This window comes from Thrips palmi, unplaced genomic scaffold (genome assembly GCF_012932325.1).
Source record: "Thrips palmi isolate BJ-2018 unplaced genomic scaffold, TpBJ-2018v1 HiC_scaffold_17, whole genome shotgun sequence".
Taxonomy (NCBI): Eukaryota; Metazoa; Arthropoda; class Insecta; order Thysanoptera; family Thripidae; genus Thrips; species Thrips palmi.
The window spans coordinates 12,019,979-12,038,310 of record NW_023144626.1 but is presented as its reverse complement, the minus strand read 5'-3'; the positions used below and the strand labels follow the sequence as shown (position 1 = coordinate 12,038,310).

The 18,332-nt window shown below is 42.4% G+C and overlaps 1 protein-coding gene and 1 long non-coding RNA gene across 8 annotated transcripts; one reads left to right on the top strand and one right to left on the bottom strand.

The window, feature by feature from the left end:
• Positions 1-398: 398 nt before the first annotated feature.
• LOC117643716 lies at positions 399-6,483 on the top strand. The gene is made up of 3 exons (XR_004587641.1): positions 399-472; positions 6,144-6,221; positions 6,341-6,483. It is a non-coding gene; the product is annotated as an uncharacterized LOC117643716 (long non-coding RNA).
• Positions 6,484-6,829: 346 nt separating this feature from the next.
• On the bottom strand, positions 6,830-15,578 carry LOC117643713. 7 transcript variants are annotated; one of them, XM_034382768.1, is made up of 5 exons: positions 15,321-15,578; positions 9,630-9,791; positions 9,286-9,426; positions 7,386-7,639; positions 6,830-7,280 (listed from the first exon to the last, which is right to left on the bottom strand). In XM_034382768.1, exons 1-4 carry the CDS (start codon positions 15,492-15,494, stop codon positions 7,445-7,447), a joined length of 672 nt encoding a protein of 223 aa, XP_034238659.1. In that variant the 5' UTR covers positions 15,495-15,578; the 3' UTR covers positions 6,830-7,280; positions 7,386-7,444. The 7 variants fall into 7 exon arrangements, with proteins under 7 accessions (XP_034238659.1, XP_034238660.1, XP_034238658.1 ...); XM_034382769.1 differs by having other exon boundaries at positions 9,286-9,400; XM_034382767.1 differs by having other exon boundaries at positions 9,286-9,462; positions 15,321-15,574.
• Positions 15,579-18,332: the final 2,754 nt, after the last annotated feature.

Below are 18,332 nucleotides of genomic sequence, written 5' to 3'. Positions count from 1 at the left end.
ATCCACCTGGACTTACGCCTCTTTGTCAAAAATCACACCTCATTTGGAAGGGTTTTTCTGACATTGTAGGAGTTACAAAAGAGTTACACACATGAGATTTTTACCAAAAGATGCAAACTTTCTCAAAGAATTTGTCACAAAAATTTGAGTGTTGTGTGGGAATTTATAGATCTTAGGAGCTAAAAACTGTATGTTTTTTGGCCGTCCTGAAAAATTTGGTTCAGTGGACTTACGCCTCTTTGTCAAAAAACCAGTGTATTGAGAGTGGGGCCCTTTAGACATTGCTCATATGGGCAAACACGTTTGCGGATGACTGCACCAATGGTTGTTTATAGAAAAGGAGCTAGAGTCACTAATTCCGAATTATTTGTTGGCACAGGTGGACAAGGGCATCATCATGGTCGTCCTCGGCCTTTCCGTTGGCGGACTCCTCATCGCCCTCCTCGACGCACTTCATCGCACTGCAGCAGCGGTTAGTTGAGTCGATTTATCAGTCAACGAACAAGCTAGGGATCGTGACCAAGGCCCACCCTTCTATTCAAAATGTGGACAAATACCTATGGACAAGATTTTTCAGTCGGTCGACCCTCTCTTTTTCAGAAGGTCTGTGAAGGTTTTTTCAGATACTTAACGTGATAACTGCCGAAGGCGGGCTCGTCGGCTCGTCGACCCCGCTTCCAACCACTCGTTGAAAAGGTCTTGGCAAGACCTATCGAAAACTGCAATAAATCCAAGATCCAAGGCACTCCCTCAGCGCCTTCCAAATTTGGGAATTCTAGCTCAACTTCGTCCTTGTACACAGACGACGACAACGACGACGACACACAGACACAAAGGCAAATGCATAGGCCTTCCCCCTTTTTTAAATAGAAGGGCGGGTCAAAAAGGTGCTTTGAATACTGGCCGCTTAGGCCTTCAAGGAGAAAAGTGTCGCATCATGAAGCGATTTTTTTTCATAATGCGTCACGTGGCGGGTGCCACTCCAAAGAATAAGCCGCCACACCATTCTGAACACCGTTTTCAGGGGGCGGCAACGGCCTAGGAAGCGCGTGAAGCCATGCGCGAGGGAGGTGCAGGGGTTACTTATGTTGCTTCGATTGGAAGATCTAGCCCGTTGATTGCAAAACGCTTTGCGCAGATCAAAAGAGCACAAAATTTAAGGTGCATTAGGCCTAGTAGACTGCCCGATACTTCTAATTCAACCGAACGCAAGGGCGGAATCATTTACATCAACATGGCGCATTCGAGCTTTTCCTGAATGTTATGATTTCTCGTGTTTTTCGGTGTTTTCACTGCACCTTAAGGGGGGACCCTGGTGAAAAAATGGCCAAAACTGCCAAAAATAGTATTTTGGAAGTTCATAGATAAAAATGTGCATAGAAGGTTTCAAATTCAACAGGTTGAACACCTTTAAACTATGTGGGTAGTTCCTTCATCATTTGGAAAGAAATAACATTGAGATCAGTTGTCGTTGGCTTATACGCTCCACTTCACAGCTTTGCTCAGTCGACAAAAAATTTTGTCGTAGAAAGACTTCCTGCATTCCTGGTTGACACCTACATGAATCGTCTTGCATGGACTCTATTCATTGATGACTTGTCGACAAATTTTAGTGACGGAATCTTAATATCAGCCCTACTTTTTATAACACACACCTAAAAGTTTCAAAAAAAGGCAAAAAATTCACTTTTTTAAAATGTTAAAATTTGCAAATTGATATCTCAGGACAGAAGTTGAAATTGAAAATTCCGTCACTAAAATCTCTTCTATACATCTTAAGGATGACCCAAAAAAAATTTCAAGACTTTCCGTTCCAATGAAAGACGCAGGAAGATTTTTCCCCAACGCTCTAAAAAACACTAAAAAGCCACTTTTCTCAGAGACCGTTCAACATTTTGGATTGAATTTTGTTTTATGAACTCACCATAATGAACCTAATAATCAAGCAAAGTTTCAACTTGCTGGGATTATTTTAAAGCCTACTTGAAAGTTTCACCAGGGTCCCCCCTTAATATAAAGTCAGAGGAGAGTTTCGAGAAGAGCAATTGGCCTAATGCACCCTAAATTTCAAGCCCTTTCCATCGGTGCAAAGCGTTTTGAAAAACACAGTCTAGTTTTCATGATCTCGAACAAGTGCGCAACCTCTGCACTGACGGCGCGAGCATCGATTCACGCTCTCCCTAGGCCGTTGCCACCCCCTGCCGTTTTCTTCCCACACAGTAGTATACACACTAAGAAAAATTGTGAATAGTACAACAAAAGTACAACAAAAACTGTACAATAAAAGTACAACAGGGATTGTAGAAAGTACAACGAAAATTGTACAAACCATAACGAGGTCTGGACTTCACAGCTTTTCTTGTGCCAGTTCCATTGTACTTTGAACAACAATTGTTGTACTTTGAAAGTACAATAAATTCCTATTAAAAATTTGCCAGAAATTTGTGTACTCACTGGTAGAACTCAAGCGTACTTTTACGCCGTTCTTCAAGCGTAGTAGGGACATTCCATGTGAAGTCAACCAGGCCTTAGCCACCATGGGCTCCGATCCGGTTCTCGTTTTCGGGGTTTGTTACCACTATGGTCCCATGAAATAATCGGTACTTGGTTTGGGGTCCGGCCCCCCAGGGGCTGGGCTATGGCCAATTTACTTTTTTGCTGTATATTGGAACAACGCAACTTTGGAGGGCAATATCTCAGCAACCATTCGTCGTAGGTCAAATCCAAGACCAGATTTGGAAAGAGGATGAAAAACTGAATCTTTTTTGTCTTTGAAGTTTTTATGTCCAAAAACTTTTTATAACTTTAAAACTTTAGTGAAGTTTTCAAATTAGCGCAATTTCCTAGATCCTCAACCGATTTTGACCAATCTGGGCTTAAAAGATAGCTTAAACCCTTCCCTAAACGAAAATGTTAACCAAAAAATGTGTTCGGCTTCGTTACCGAGAACGAGCCATTTTCGTGAACCCCTGCAACCACGTATTTCACCAAATTGTAGTGACGGCCGCACTCGATACCACACTGGACGCTCTCTTGGGTGTTTTCGGCTCAAAGCAAGTTTCCGGGTTGCTTTTCTAGGGTCAGGGGACCCAAGCGCCTGTCAGGTAGGCCAACAACCAGCAGACCTGCAACGCACTAGTGACGACAGGGTGGCCTACACTATAAAATCAAATGTGTGCTTAGTACAAAGCTGCCACTGTTAGAAATCCAGCCGCTTTAGAACGGAAAATTCGTGCAAAGTTTAAAAACGACTACTGATGTTCTCAAACGGCAAATCTCTGTTTTAAAACAAAAAATAATAATTCTAGAACAAAATTTTACCATTTGGTGATGAAAAATGCGCTTTCAAAACAAAAATCTGTTTGGAAACAGAAATTACGTGTTCACAAACGAAAAAACATCATTCGCACAACGCCCTTTTCTGTTATTTCCATTAACGGTAGGCATTGTTTTAAAAATTTGCGTTACTTTTTCCGTTTGAAAATGGTGCAAGTCATTCCTACCTTTGCTCGTCATTTTCACCGAACTGGTTTCAGTTACTGACGGCATTGCAATTCGAAATGGTCATCCGACATGTTGTATATCATATGACACTCTCAGGTTAGACCAAATATTCCTCGTTTCCCGGCAACAAGCAAAAGTATTTTGGCTGCTTACGGCTGAACCGCTCTGTTTGAGAACGGAGAATTTTTAACAGTGTGTGGGAGTATGCTTGGAAGCATACATCTATAGGAGTGTGCTTGTCAAGCATACACTCTTAAAACCTTACGAAGTATTTTAAGCATACGTATAACAAACTTAAATACTTTGTTATACGAAGAAATAGTTCGTAAATTACGAAGTAATTTCTTTGAAAGCTTATGTATGCTCAAAATACTTTGTTATACAAAGTACATTTCTTTGTAAGGCCCAAAATAGTTTGGAAGGTTTTCTCAGTGTACATCTATAGAAGTGTACTTGGGCAAGCATGCATCTATAGATGTGTACTCAGGGAAGAATGCACCTCTAGCTGTGTACTTGGGCAAGCATGCATTCATCTCACCCATTTAAAAGCACACAGCCATAAATGCATGCTTGCCCAAGTAGCTATAGGTGCACATCTAAAGACGTATGCTTGTCAAGCAGTTTTCTATAGATGCATGCTTACCCAAGCATACTTCTATAGCTGTGTGCTTACCGTAGAACGGGGTAATATGAGACATGAAGGAAAATAGAGACAAAGCGCACTTTTTTTGGTTTTTGTCGTGTTGCTCTCAAGCGGTTGTTCAGAAGACCATCGGGAATTTTTTTTCGTGATCTAGGAGGCCTTAGCAGATCACGGGAAACGCACGAAGGCAATCAGAGACTCGCCAGGATTATTAAGAACCAAACGAAAATCATCTAAATTCTGACAAGCTTTATAAAGTTCGTAAAAACCTCCCCAGAAACCTCGGTTGGAACTCTGGTTCTCGTCCGAACGAGGTTTAAATCTGTAGACAATCATGTCAACATAATCAGGACAAAATTTGGTTCTGTTATGTCTACTCCCGGGCCGCCTGTTCCAGATGGAATACAATTTTGTAACCTTGCAGGGAAAATAGAGACACCTCTTTTCGTTGGAAACATAAGGCCAAACATACTCCACTGTTCTTAATTTCAAGTAATAATGATTTTAACACGAATTTGTTTTACTACCTGACCGGCATCTATGCTCTTCGTTTAGTATTTTCATGTGACAGGCACAACTCATGACTTCTTAGACATTTTTCAGCTCTTTTTGGTGACACCCATTTTTCTTCCCTCCAGATTTTATCCCTCCTTCATTATAGTCCCCAATCATCTTTAAAATGAATGAAAAGAACTTAAAAAGCTCCAAACCCACCTAAATGAGTTTATTTTCCATACTTCTTTACCATTTTTCTCTTTTGTCTCATATTACCCCACATTGCAGGGAAATATGGGACGGCATTCCGAAGGTTATTGAAAGGTCCCTACTGCACCTAAAAATCTGAAATTTGGAGGGAGTGTAGCCAAAGGGTCAATGAACAAGTGATGAACACCTCAGCACCTCAAGTTGAGATTAAAAGGGGGAAATTCACATAAAACCTCGAAATTTGTCTCATATTACCCCGTTCTACGGTACACAGCTATAGGTGCACATCTATAGATGTATGCTTGTCAAGCACTTTTGTATAGATGTGTGCTTGACAAGCACACTCCTACAGATGTATGCTTCCAAGCATACTCCCACAGCTTTGTACTAAGCACACATTTGATTTTATAGTGTAGGCCGCCCTGTCGTCACTAGTGCGTTGCAGGTCTGCTGGTTGTTGGCCTACCTGACAGGCGCTTGGGTCCCCTGACCTTAGAAAAGCTACCCGGAAACTTGCTTTGAGCCGAAAACACCCAAGAGAGCGTCCAGTGTGGTATCGAGTGCGGCCGTCACTACAATTTGGTGAAATACGTGGTTGCAGGGGTTCACGAAAATGGCTCGTTCTCGGTAACGAAGCCGAACACATTTTTTGGTTAACATTTTCGTTTAGGGAAGGGTTTAAGCTATCTTTTAAGCCCAGATTGGTCAAAATCGGTTGAGGATCTAGGAAATTGCGCTAATTTGAAAACTTCACTAAAGTTTTAAAGTTATAAAAAGTTTTTGGACATAAAAACTTCAAAGACAAAAAAGATTCAGTTTTTCATCCTCTTTCTAAATCTGGTCTCGGATTTGACCTACGACGAATGGTTGCTGAGATATCGCTCTCCAAAGTTGCGTTGTTTAAATATATAGCAAAAAAGTAAATTGGCCATAGCCCAGCCCCTGGGGGGCCGGACCCCAAACCAAGTACCGATTATTTCATGGGACCATAGGGGTAACAAACCCCGAAAACGAGAACCGGATCGGAGCCCATGGTGGCTAAGGCCTGGTTGACTTCACATGGAATGTCCCAGTAGAACTGCGCCCCGCTTCAAGCGTAGTTCTCCATTTCGCCCCCCACCCGCCTATCTAAATGCATGGGTGACTTGCTTCTCTACGCTTGACTTGAAGCGCAAAGTCTTCAAGCGTAGTTGTATGCTTGAATGAAGCATACAACTACGCTCCAGTTTTACCAGTGCTTTTGTAATGTTTTTTTCTTGCTATTTCTTAATCAAAGTTTTTCTCCTGAAAGGTCGGTGAAAATTTCTTGAAACCGCTAGAATTATTCTGCAGCGCCATAAGTGGGGTCGGAGGGGCAGCCATGGGAGAGGTAAGACATTTCTCATTAATGCAAAATTTTCCGTCCAAATTTGTCCAAATACAAATTTGGAAGTGCGTCGCGCGAAAGCCATGGACGATAAACGACGTCAGGATAATTTGTCTGCGCAGGTCAATATATTTCGCGAAATCGTGGCGTCGAAGGAAATCACCATAACAGCAGCTGGCTTATGGGTCGTTAACCGGGGAACGATTAGCTCGGCAAGCCTAGTGAGATTACTGACGTAACCGCAACTTGTCCGATTAACTAACACCACTCTCCTTCTCTCTCAGCTTGCGGCAGCAGCAGTCAGCTATCTCGTCGTCCTTATTCAGTTCCGTCCAACAGAGAACTCTGCTAACGGCGTCTCAAACCATTCCCAAGAAACGATCACTTTTAAATGAGAAAATGTCCTTCAATAACAAACAACACACCGAATTCAGAAGTATAATTTTAAAACCTGGTCTCGGAAGATTTTGAGCGTACACTGTTACAAAAAATGTTGTAAATTAACAACATTTTTGCTGCTCAGCTTTTTTTAACGCATCTTGTTATACTACAAACATGTTGTAGCACTCTGTGCTGTTTTCTGATGAATCGATTGTTGTAAAACACCACTTTTATCGAGTCTTCGATTTTGACTTGGCCACATGTGTTGGCCTTATCGTGTTGTAATTTAACAAGATCCTTGTTATATGACATCAATGTTTGTTTTAGAATTGCATGATCGTTGTTTATAAACAGAAAATCTGTTGAATGACAACATAACTGTTTTTAATCACGATTACATTATTGTTTTCGGACAAGAAAGTTGTAATAAAACAAAAGAGTTGCCTATAGGATGGATATCCTGTTCAGACAACAAACAGACGTGTTGTAATAAAACAACATCGCTGTAGGATATCATGTTGTAATATTACAGTGGATCTTTAACAATGTAAGTACTTTTCGTATAAACTTGTGCGCGATTTGGCACGACTTTGAACGATGCCGCGTTCAAATTCGTACGGAAAACTTCGCGGTTTTAAACTTGTGAGAGGGCACCGGCTGTATGTTCTCTTCACCATGAACCTGATACAAGAAGAAATGTCATCAATGGATAACAAAAGTACTCAAGATTCAAAATTTCAAAAAATACTCCAGTTTGGATCATTTTAGCAATTTCGACAAACGTACTCGAAGAAAACGTGTCGTATCTCCGTGTCGGGCGGTTTGTTTCCAATTCTTGAAATCAGTCATTTTAACTTTTGGGATCCAACAGTTGGCTTCGGAATGACTTCACAGTCCACTGCCAAGCAGAAACATGGAACGGCCGCTGCCCTGTTCTTCATGTGGCGCGCTGTCACTCGGAACATGTACCGTCCGTACGGCATCACTGGAAAGTTAGGAAACGTCCAGCTCACTGATTCGTTCTTCAAGTCGAAGTAGCCCTGCCGAACAAATTAAGTGTTAAGCGGAGGTTGTGTGGGGTCAGCCAACACATTGCCCGTCAGGCTTCCGGTGTAGCTGCACACTCAACATCTTATGATCGTTTTCATACGTATTACGATGGTTTTTAATCGTAAGGTACGCATAAATTTGCACATACGTAATATGCTTAATTTTTCATCGTATTACGCATGAATTTCATCGTATTACGCATGCATTTTATTGTAGTACGTATGTTCTCATTTCAACGTATGTTACAATGGCTCTTTCGTCATAAGAATCTAAGGGGGTGCAACGTAGGGGCCGTCCATTAATTACGTTACGAACCAAGGGCGGGAGGGCATCTGTTCTGCATATTGCTGCGGTACATGCGGGACGGGGGGTACGAGCCAGCACAACGATATTACACTAAATGCATTTTATGTGAGGGCGCATTTCTGAATGACGAACAGTAAATAAGCGGTACTAGACCGACGCCTACTGAGAAACCTCGCCACCTCCGTGTCCATGGAGCGAGGCTTCTCCATTGCTGGTGGTATCGCCGAAGAAAAATCTCATTCAATGAACGTTAATGAAAGCAGATGATACTCGTTTGGTTTTCTTCTGCGGGGTGGTATGGGCTCATTCCAAAGATAGTACTTAAAATCTCATTCGACGAACGTCTGAACGAGGCCGAGCTGGCGCCGAAGTCGGCACGAGCTGAGCAGAGCCGAGGTCTGCCCGAGTCACCCTTTGAGACGTGGCAGGCGGAGAGGGGTTGTCAATGTTGCGCGCGGGCCGTCGCGCGCGAGGAGGGGGTAGGGGGTGCCATTGTCCGCGCAGGCTGCGCCTCACCGCCAGCCAGCCAGCCAGACACACCAGCCCGCCCCGGCCGCCAGCCCCTATTATATTGTTAGGATATGCGCTTGGTTTCTGGACTTGAGAGTAAAAGCATGCTGACACCTTCATTTGTGTATAGTAGTTTTAAGTATGTTCCAAGTGTGAAGGTATCATCTGCTAAAAAGGCAACAGGATTAGGCCCACGTCAACGCACCTGCGCTGACGACTTTTCCTCAAGACGGTCCCCGTCACTTTCATATCTTCAGCTGCAAATTTGAATTCTTGTCATCTGACCAAAAGCTTAAGTTACATTTATGTCGACATGTGTTTGCTTTAAGTCTCTGAAAAGCACTTTGAAAAAACCTGACATTACGTTATTATTTGATTACCAATCTTGTCTAGTCTATCCATAGACAATTCAGACTAATTTGATACGTAAAACGATCTTATTGACCTCTAATACCTGTGAAAACACTATTTTGGCTCCATTTTAAATGCTTGATCGACCACGCGCCAATTATGTGATATATTGACATGATAATTTTACGCGATATATCAATATTCGAAATATCGGGAGGTGAGAATATCTATATTTGCGATATCGATACTTTTCCTTTTCAATAGGATGCATATCTCTAACACCTCTTAACCGACCACGCGTCAATGCATTCGATGTTCATTTAATGTATCAACATATCGATAATTTTGACACTATATATCGATATTTGATATATTGAGAGATGAGAATATCGATATTTGCAATGTCGATAATTTTCTATACGATGCCCATCTCTACTTCCCCTTACTGCCCGTGTTGATCGAGACGTACTCCCGGTATGACGCATGGCGCCTTCTTGTCCATGCTCGCTCCGGTATGCTTGGCCACGATGCGGTACATGTCGGGCAGCTGGTCTCGCAACGCAGAGCAGCCGGAGTTGGGGAAACTGAAGACGAAAGCATTTTCTTTCCACTGGTTGTTCGACCGAACGGCCATGTCCACTCGCGCCTAAAAAGACAGCTTGATTTGGGCCTGTCTCGTACACGGTAAAAACGGTTCCTGGTTTTCCCAGTAACCCCCTGGAAATCGCCTATGCCTTCACCATTGGCTTCCTGGGAAAACCAGGTTCCGTTTTTACCGTGTAAGCTTAAAAATTAAAGTTAATTTTGCCTCACCAAAAGATTGTCTGAGATATTAAAATTTGCTGACATGTATCCTGTGAGCATCTGACGGTCGAAGGGTTTGACGGGGTTGAAGTGGCTTGCACGAATGGAGGCCATCGCTGATCCGTCTGATGGGCAAGGTTCGAACGTGTGGCCGAAAGCGATGAATGGGCCCTGGAATGCCAAAGAAAATGTTGTCGTGCTCCAAGCTGTAGCGAATCCTGATGGTAAATTACATCCGCCGCCGTAAGTCTTAAATTAAGGTGAACTAGACCCCAACAAACAGCGAGCCGAATTTTCGCAAGACTCTAGCTTTCGATTCCACTCTTCTGAAAAGTCAAAGAATGCCTAGTTCTCGCTGGGGAATGGTTTCACTGACACTCAGTCGAAGCTGTCACGTGCGTATGCCGGCAGCGCGGAGCACGGCAGCATGATACCGTTTTGTTTTTAAAAACTAGAGGGGCATTCCACGTCAAACCATCATGGCCCAAAACGCACTTGCCCAGATCTGGTTCCTAAATTTTTCTATCATAGCCTACCACTCAAGGACCACACGTATAATTTTTATTCAGAACTTTAGCTGTGGCGATTTTTTGAAATTTCAAACAAAATTTCAAAACTCTTTTTAAAGTTGTGCCTTTAGGCGCTCAAATGGGTTGAAAACAGTAAATGGCAACATATTTAAGTGAGAAACAAGTTTGAGACCCGCATCCTTTGCCAAAAAGAGCGTTTTTGACTAAAAATAGCGGTTTTTTAAATTCCCAAATTCAAAATTTGAATTTCCAAAACTTTTCGACCATATTGGTATTGTCCTAGTGTCTGTCTTAACTCTCTGGAACCATTTCAAGGTGAAGGTCAGCATTACAAGAGTTGCGGTCTACGATTTCTTGCTGTGTAGTGCCTAAATTCTTGTAATGCTCACGTTTACCTTGAAATGGTTCTCCAGAGTGTTAAGACAGACTAATGCACGGGAGCAATATGGGTGTCATATAGTCAATTTTTTTAGGATCCTTCAAGATAACTTTTAGAGTGTTTTGACAATATCTCTGGTGTTCATGGATTGCTGTCCCCAATATTTTGCTGGCAGTTAGAGTACCACGCCAGGGCCCTTTGATTCGGAAAATTCAGACCTACCTGACACTTCCGGCACTGAGAAACCAAACGCTGTGAGTATAGCGTCAATTGGTGCAATGCATTTGAAGACGTTTTCATTGCACCCATTGGTGCAACGCTTTTGCATTGCACGTAAAGTGCAATGCCTTCCCATGCATTAGCATAGGGCATTTTCGGGGCGCATTGCACGCAAGGTGCAATGTGGCTATGGCATACGTGCTATTCTCATAGCGTTTGGAATCTCAGTGGAGATGAATTCTCAGAATTCTATTGAACAGTGGCGACGCACTGTGTACATGGTCCGACGAAACCTATCGGGCTAACATGCCGTAGCTGCCGTGTTTCATTTCACTGAAAATTGAATGGTCGGACACACGGTCAAAATGTGGCGTGACAGGAAATTCACGCCGAAAAACGGCATGACGTATGCGTCACACCGTCATCTGGCTTGAATGTACCCTGGATGGTAACACGACGTTTTGCACAATTTTTTCTTATAAGTTTTGATTTTTTTTTTTATTTCACCCAAACGGCTTTGCACAAATTTTTTCACACATTTTTCTTTTGACCTACAATGCCACAATTTGTTTCAAAAGGGTAACAAGGGTACAGGGATATTCATGAGATCCATCACACACAGAATCGCATTGGACCAGAACGCGGACCAGAAAAAACTTCGGTAGCCTATTCAATAGAGTGGCACACATGAACTTGCCCAGTATTTGAAAAGCTTTCCCCAGGGGGAGGTCGAAGTTACGCGTTGGCGATTACAGGTTTGTGATAGCGACACTGCAAAAAAAAATTCTGAAATTTAAGACATGAAAATGTCTTAAATTTAATAACATTTTGAAATGATATGAAAACTCAGAAAAGTTTGTGAAAAGTGCTATACTTTATTACATTTACCAAAACTAAAATGAAAAGTAATAAATAGTTGGTAAATTTCAAAACCACTTTTAAAACTTAGGAACAGGGTTGTCAAAATTAAGATTGCCTGCCAAAAGTAAAAATTGGTTTCTTAAAATCCACATAAATGATGACTTTTCATAACTAGATTTCTGAAACTAACTGATTGAAGTTAAAGTTGAACGCTTCAGTGATAGCTGTCACATTCAACGTAAACCGAAGGTTTAGTTTGATTACTTCACGCAAACTGTCGACAAGCCACTTCTCACACAGTATGGCCCACAGTCAGCCGCTGGGTTCAAGGTCAGGTTTCACAGACCTGCCGCTAGGTGGCGCTTAGAGCGCCGTGTCCGTTCCCGAATAAGTATTTCCTATTTGTATTTCTAAAAGAACTTCTTTTGGCAAATGATACCATCTGTTGCCTTAGTAAATGTCTTCTCTAGCCGCTAGCTCAAATTTTTTTACAAAATATTCCACTGGAGTTGAGTATAACGCATAACCATGTTGCCACTCGCTGGCGTCTGCTGTCGGCCATTAGGTTAGGTCCAGGCACCTCCTCCGCTGTGACACAGTCGGAAGGTGGAAGACATACAATGTCAGGTGTTCGTGCTCCGATTAATTTTTGCCAACCGTCACTGTTATGTGACACGATGTAAGATGCATTTCAGAATTCTGACATCCACACTCGAAGTCGGACGTCGGTATAGAAGTTCTTTTCTCCCACTTTAGTCAAATATGTTTATAAATTTTAATAAACCATGATCTATGAATTTGAAAAACTTGGTCATTAGTTTTAAGAGGAGAAAGTTTCTTAGTAAACTGCTTCACAAACTACTTTCTTAAAATTAAGATGGATTTTTTTTGCAGTGGAGTTAGGGCAAAGTGACCCAATATTTTTGTTTCGAAACTTTCACTGCAAATCCAAGTGTAGGACAAGTGGACACTTGTAGGCGTAGACTACTTTGTCCAACGCTTGCAAGTGTCGACCAGTTGTGTCCGACGCTTTGAAGTGTCGACCACACTGTGTCTGACGGTTCTACGACGGTTCACACAAACTTTTTCACATACTGAAGTTTTGCCTAGTGTTATTTCACATAGACGGTTTCACACAATTTTTTTCACACAAAGTACCATTTCACATTTACAACGGTTTACACATTGTTCACACAATTTTTATGTGAACCTATTTATTAGCAGTTCCTTGCCGATTGACTCTCCATATGGCGGCCCTAGAGTACGGAGACTACAGGGAAGACTGTAAGGATGTGCGAATCAAGGATTTTCATTTCGAATCAAACTCGAATCGAATCTAAAAAAGAAGTTTCGATTTAGAGTCGAAAAAGTTGTTTAATTAAATCGATCCGAAGTTTAAAGATCAAGAATCAAATCAAATTCAAACTGAAACAAAGAAAAAAACATAAAATGGTGTGTTTCAAAACACATTTTCTGTATTAAAAAAACATAAAGCAGGATTTTTTTTTTAAATCTGATCTTGCTTAATATAAAAACAACGCTAAACGCTGTGCGCGCGTCTTTTAACCGGTCCCGAGCAACCAATTCGAAGAGGAACCAACGTCTATTCGAAATTCCGAATGTTCCGGGTCAAAGCAAAGATATCCGTCCCCGAATCGAATCACCCTGATTCGATTCGATACCGAACTATATCCCTAGAAGACGGCCGCTTCTTCGAGTACTTGGCTCGCCGTGGCCACAATTTCTCGTAGTAGCCTTGATGGCTAGTGGCCTCGTGCCCCTTGAAACCCTTCGAATAAATGTGGGTTAACTGGCATTGTAGGTGAAAAGAAATTTGTGTGAAAAAATTTGTGTGAAACTGTCTTTGCGAAATTACATTAGGCTAAACTTCAATATGTGAAAAACTTTGTGTGAACCGTCGTGTTACCGTGTCCAACGCCTCCATGTGTAGGACACTGTCCTACGGCAAATTCCACTGAGTATTCTGTTGTGGCTCCACACTTTAGCCGTCGGACATGCTGTGGTCGACACTTGCAAGCGTCCGACGCAGTGTGGTCGACACTTCAAAGCGTCAAACACAACACTTGCAAACGTAGGACAAACTGGTCTACGCCTTTAAGTGTCGCCCTTTCCTACACTTGGATTTGCAGTGTACAGTCAGCTCTGGTTAACTGTCCCGAGTTGGCACCTGGTTAGCTGTCCCAGAGACATCCCCACCACCACCGGCCGGCGAGGGATTACCGGCTATCCCCGGTCCCGGGTCGGCCGGGCATACCTGCCCGGCCTCTGGTTAGCTGTCCTCGGCGCCTCCCGGTTGTCGGGACAGCTAACCAGAGCTCACTGTACCTCCTGTACAAGCATTTCCTCCGTTGCAGTTTTGATTGCTATCAGTTTTAAAGCCGAATAGAGCTGGCGCTTGGGCTGGTGCAGCCACAAAACATGCCTGGTGCCGCGAAATTCGAATGCCTATAGCAAGAGACGCAATTCGCGGACAAAACTTTTCTTCCGCTTTACGAACGAATCGACACAACGTTTCAGGACTCAAGTTAAAATGTAGATTGAAGTGTCCACACTGAAAGCATTGGGTGTTTTACCGGTTTTATAATTAATTAAACTCCACAATGTATTTCAATCGGGGATTGGGACACCGACGAAACTGCCATATCTGTACCCTTCCGACGCTAAATGTAGTACAAGAAAACAAAAATTTTGACTGAAAATCTGCACATGACTTTCTCTAAAGGTGCTATGTTGTTACATAAGAGATATTTGCTGATTGGAAGTCGGTGCAAGTGGTAATTGAGCTTAACATCCGGGCGATTCCATGCCAAACCAACGAACTCTTGGAAATTCATCTCTTCGATTTGGATGAACCTTCTTTTAGAGGTAGGGGTCATTATGAAAAGATCCAATGTTAAAGAGTTTTGCGATATCTCTCCCCGTTTGGCTGTAATAACATAGCGAAGTTTTCACTTTGGTCAGAATCATGATATTTTCTTTATTTTTCGCCGTACTTACGTAAAAAGAGCTGGGGAACACGATGGAAATAGTTCCGAGACGATTGGGTGTAGTTTTGATGTCGGTTTCTCCATTTAACGTAATTTTTTTTTTTCAAAAAATCGATGTCTTTAATATAGCTCATCTTCGATTTCGATGTGACGTTCCTCACATGATCCTCTCACATATTGAAAGAAAATTCTAAAAGGATTTGGTCGGCCCACCGAAAGTTTTCATTTGCACAAGAAAAAATGTATCATTTTGGGCGTTTTTTCTTGAATTCCCGAACCAACTTTCTGAGTTTGCGTCCAAGCTTATGTCCCGCGAGGAAATGAATTTTGTCTTGTCGAGACGAATCCATTGATATATAGAAAAGTCATTTTGGACAATTTTGAAAATTTCACCCTATTTCAGTATGAGAGACACTATGGTAAATTTTCAATTTCGTCATGGGACGTTGTCCCACGATTTCTGCAATTTTAAGCACATTCGACGCTGATACAATTTTGTTCCCGTCTGGCGACACATTTTGTCGGACGCCTGCTGCAACATGTTCTTTCACTGGACAATTTGTCCCGCCTGGCGGACACAAAATTGCATCACCACCGGATGTACTTAAAATCGCATCATTCGTGGGGCCAAAAAAGTCCCATGACAGTTAGTGTGCAGTGTTTGAAAATAAATCGAACCGTGGCACCTGCGACACTGACGTACAGCAAATGAGTTGATTGTGTTGCTTCCAGCTTGGTGTACAAAACTCAGCATCAGTGCCTCACCTAAGAGACAGAAAAGCGACGACATGATGCTCCACGCACCGGCACGGATGTTGTTTCGGCCGCTGTGCTGCTTCCGCCGCTCGCCTACCTCCCGTCCATTCGCGTGTTTCATTTCGCTTCATCACAGGTCACGCAATCCGCAACAAAAGTGAGCAGCCAGAGTAATTCCAAACGCAATAGGGTGATTCCGTGCGCAGATGCCGTTTTAACCCCCTCATAAAGTCAAATAATGAATCTTGTTTGTTCGACCTGAATATCGTCTAGTTGGCATCAATTGAGTCCTCGGATGGGTGATTATCACCGTAGGTTGTCACTCGCGTTCCCCGGGGAAGTGCTTCTTAACTAGACCACATAGGATGTTGAAATTTGTTTTGAGCTCGCCCCTTGGGGTCCTTTACCACCCCCAATCTTGAGTTTTGAGCTGCCACTTCTGAATCGGCCTTAATAATATTGAGAAGTGGTCAAAAAGTGAACTCCGTCCACTTCCCCCGCACCAAGTCGATTTCGAAAAGTGGTGTTTAACAACCTCCTGCGAGATGAAAGCAGACTTTCTTCTGACCAACATGAAAGAAAAAGTATGTGGGGTCACATCATCGGCCACGGTGACTTTCTGAAAGCAACAAGCGTGAAACAGCACGTCATCAAAATTGTTCCCCCAGTTTTCATGTGAACTCCGTCCACAGTGCTTATTTTGGCACCAAAATCGCTAGAATAGCTTTAATAACACGACCCGACTCGGGAATTGTGCATCTTTCAGTTCTCCATCCGCCACCACCAAAATCAGCTGGCTGGTGTTGCGCGAAGGGAGTCCAAGTGGAATTTAGTCTTCGATTCCGCTGCGTATGCACTGTAAAAAATTTTGACACGAAATTTCGTGTTGTGGCTAGTGAAACGCCCCTTCTTAGTTATACTTTAAATGAATTTCGTGTGCCAGTGGCAATGAAATTTCGTTCGCCATGGCACACGAAATTTTGATGGCCACTGGCGATCAGAAGGCTTACACTGAGAAAACCTTACAAACTATTTTGGGCCTTACAAAGAAAAGTAGTTTGTATAACAAAGTATTTTGAGCATACATAAGCTTACAAAGTAAATACTTCGTAATTTACGAACTATTTCTTCGTATAACAAAGTATTTTAGTTTGTTATATGTATGCTCATAATATTTCGTAAGGTTTTAAGAGTGTTCTTTCCTACGCCAAATGGCAATTTTTGAGTCGTGGCGCTGGAAAGGATGCTCGGAACCAATATTGTGAACTTTCAAGTTGTGGCGAGGAGAATTCGTCTCGGGCCGATGAAAAAAGCGGCACGAGCGGTCGGCATAGAACCCGAAACTTCAACTTGGATGTCTTGTGCCCTGACCCCTCGGCCACCGCACCACTGCTTGGCAGAGCGCTCGACGGAGCTTCATCATGGACTCGCGAGGACTAGTCTGGCCACCACCAGGTGTGGCGAAGCAAAGCATGCTTCCCTTAGCCACAAATTGAAATTTCATAACTGTCGTCTGGGTAGGATGCCTTTTCAGTGCCACACCTATGATTTTTCTTTGCCAAGGGGCTGTCAAATAGTCTATTCTAGTCCTCGCGAGTGAAGAACAAGAAGAAGCACAAAACCGGAAATCGGGCGGAATATGGTGGATAGGAGTGGGGGAAGCCGGGTCGCGTCGCGAGCGCCATCTTTGGGGACTTTCGGAAGGCGTTTGGCGCGTATACTATCCGCATAACGTTAAATATCGTATTGTGATCCGCTGACTAAGGTATGTACACATATTATTTATTTCTAAGACGAAATATAGTGGTCCTTGTGTATTTCTGACAATATTTCTGTGCAATAAGACGAATATGGCAAAAAGTGAACAACATAACCTCACCAACCGGCCGTGTCGCCCTTTGTTTACGTCTGAAATCAATGTTTTATGAAGTGACAAGCCAAAGAAATTACTTTTGTTGGTTTTAAATGTTATTAGAAACTGTCAGAAAGTGTCACTTGTCTGTATTTCTCATTGAGATTGAAATTATGTCAATACCCTTCGATGACACCTGCTCCGATACCTAGACCCACAACACTCCAGTCTCCTGTGCTTTTACACCACTCATTTTACTTCATTTCTTTGCAGTTGCTTGAATAAAATAATGGAAACACTGGTGACTCCCACCAAAAAAGGCACAATTGAGGCAGAAGTGGTATCCACAGACAAAAAATGGAAAGTTTCCGATGTACGTACATATTTAACAAGAAAAAAAATATCTGCATGTCATTAATCCTGTTTCTTATATGTCTCCTTTTTCTTTACAGTTGGATGTCACACCTCACAGGCCATTCCCACAAGGAGCAGTCCCAAAAGTTAGAGCCTGTTATAATGCCATTTCATGTCTATTATTGCAATGGTGGTTACTTAAAATTTGTGTCCTTCTTTTCTTTTATCTTGTAGTGGAAGAATCATATGGCACCCGTTGAACCACTGTACCCTCTGCATCCTTGCATTACGAAAACTGATTGGATGGGCTTACCCCACTCTCATGGTGGTCTAGTAAATATGGGAAACACATGCTTCATGAATGCTGTTCTTCAGGTGAGATATTTAATTAGTAATCTTTCAGTACAAATGACTAAATTTGCTGTGGTTTTTACTTTTTGTGAGCACTTTATTGCAGGCTCTCTTCCATGTACCTCTATTTGTTAAGTGGTTGAACAGTCATAAGAAGTGTGGTGTTGTAATGTGCATCACATGCAGGTTGCTGATGTTACATAATCAGTTAGCAAACAAAAAATTTCAAATATTGAAACCAAATCTGTTTGCGGCCGTATTTAAAGGTAATTTGTTGTTCTTCATGTTAAGCTACTCACTCACATTCAAAATTTTTTATGCCTGTACCCTTTGTAAACTGTGGCGTGTTTCAGCTTTCGCTCCAGAGCTGATGAAAGGGGAACAAGAGGATGCGGAGGAATT

Bases quoted from the DNA above. Each gene is read 5' to 3' on its own strand.
- LOC117643713 (XM_034382767.1), bottom strand. From the start codon at position 15,494: ATGAAACACGCGAATGGACGGGAGGTAGGCGAGCGGCGGAAGCAGCAC. The intron at 9,792-15,320 runs GTACGTCAGTGT...TTGGCATTCCAG, and splicing joins ACACAATCAACTCATTTGCT to GGCCCATTCATCGCTTTCGG. The intron at 7,640-9,285 runs GTACGTCTCGAT...TTTGTTCGGCAG, and splicing joins CGCCATGCGTCATACCGGGA to GGCTACTTCGACTTGAAGAA.